Genomic DNA, 1,965 nt, shown 5'->3' on the forward strand with positions numbered 1-1,965 from the left:
AAAGACTAAAAAAACAATAAGAAAGTGTAAGAACCTCAAAACTGGTTTGTTAAATAATGCAACAAATCGGCACGTTCACAACGCCATCTCCCTTTCAATAATAACTTTTCTAAAACTATACATCTTCGGGTTATGCACAGTCTCTGAACAGAATTGATAATCTATAGCTAGTTTTGATGCATCTTTTCCTACCTCACCCCCGCCAAAAAAAAACCCCAATAAAAACAACACAGAAGTCAAGTGGAGAGACCAGCGAGGATTAACGCGGGACAATTTCCCGCGAAATGGTTGGCCACTTCTGCCAGAACTTGACGACAGAGGTTCGGTGTGCGACACGCCATACATCAATTATACCAAGGTAAGAACTCTTATTAAACCATTCAGTAAGGTTAGCTCTTAATTACAGAACTTCACAATGATTGAGGACGCTGGTGTCACACATTCCTCCATGATAATGCAAAATGTCCCTGCATTGATCAATACGTCTACGAAATGTGATAATCTCAAGATATCAAAGGCAGATGTTTGACTCTTCAACCGATTTTATCAGGTACAGTTGTACCAATCCGTTCACCGTGGCCTAAAGGTGCCCAACATGGTCGAATGTCCTTAGCATTAAACAATAACTGAGTTTACGATATGACTTTTCACTCTCTTCGTAGAATGACACGAACAAACACGCAAACTGTTTTCTCCGATTAAATTGTATTTCCATTCTTTGAAGTATACACGTAATCAACAATGACTTTGTATGGAGCACTTCAATAATGAAACTGTTGGTGGGAATGGACTTTTCCATCCTCATCGAAATAATCATCTCATGTATATACATGTATTAACCATCCACAATATTTCAATTGTGACGTATTCAATGAACTTCGCCATGCTTTCATGTCAGGATGTCTCCACCAGTGATTATCATCAGAAGACACAAGAAAGACGAAAACGTCGCATCAATCACGTGTGTCGACTTCTTGGCCCATTCAATCGCTCCCAATTCCTCAGCGACCGCTCTCAGCGGAAGCGCCTCCACCACATCTTTGTCATCCCACAATTCAACGTGGTCTTCTGCTCCGTGCCAAAGGTCAGCTGCACCAATTGGAAGAGGCTGTTTTCCGTCATCAGTGGACACATCCAAAACTACGGACAGATTGGCGACCCTCATCGATTCTTCCGCCAACATTTCCGCCGGTTATCCTCCCTCGGCGCCGACGACATAGCACGCGTTCTTGATATATACGCACACCACATTCATGTTCGCGCGTAATCCGTATACCAGACTCTTGTCCGCATTCATGGAGAAGATCCAATATCAACCCGGAGGGCGTTTGCCTCGTCAAATTTACAGATGGTTGCTTCGAAACCGTCCTGAAATTGTTACGCAGAACACATCCGACCTGTTGACCTTTGACCAATTTTTGACTTTCTACACAGACTCGACGATGGAGAAAAATGAGCATTGGCAAGACATGCATGAACTCTGTTTTCCATGTCACATCAAGTACGACTTTGTCGGCAAATACGAGACGCTAAAACCGGACGCTGACTACTTTATGCGCCTCATCGGCGCTCCGTCGAATAACGAGTTTCCGGATCCGCACAAGAAACCGACATACAGCTCTGATAGGAAAACCCTGCAGCTGAAATACTCTTCGGTTTCGGATTCTCAGCTGCAGCACCTTTCTCAGAATCCGGGCCTTGCGGTTGACTTGATGCTGTTCGGATATTCGATTCCGAAGTGCATTCAATGGCAGAGGTAGAAATCTTTATGAGGGAGCGGGAATAAAGTTAATCATTAACATCGGAAATATTGAATGGGGCGTATAGTATTGGTGGAGATGAGGATTGCGCTTTTATTTTTTCTTCTTTGCGAGACTCTAAGAACCACTCATGAAATGTTGCAGAGAGCACGATTTTAGGAGGAATTCAAAGTTCATTTAATGAAAATCGGTTTAGAAATGGCTG

At 43.2% G+C, this 1,965-nt stretch overlaps 1 protein-coding gene across 1 annotated transcript; it reads left to right on the top strand.

Moving 5' to 3' along the window:
- Nucleotides 1-284: 284 nt before the first annotated feature.
- LOC139735764 (carbohydrate sulfotransferase 11-like) lies at nt 285-1,760 on the top strand. Its single transcript, XM_071646516.1, has 3 exons — nt 285-358; nt 1,006-1,219; nt 1,386-1,760. Exons 1-3 carry the CDS (start codon nt 285-287, stop codon nt 1,758-1,760), a joined length of 663 nt encoding a protein of 220 aa, XP_071502617.1.
- The last annotated feature ends 205 nt before the right edge of the window (nt 1,761-1,965 follow it).

Source organism: Diadema antillarum, unplaced genomic scaffold, assembly GCF_040938485.1.
Source record: "Diadema antillarum isolate AM-2024a unplaced genomic scaffold, OU_Dant_1.0 seq00000597_RagTag, whole genome shotgun sequence".
NCBI lineage: Eukaryota > Metazoa > Echinodermata > Echinoidea > Diadematoida > Diadematidae > Diadema > Diadema antillarum.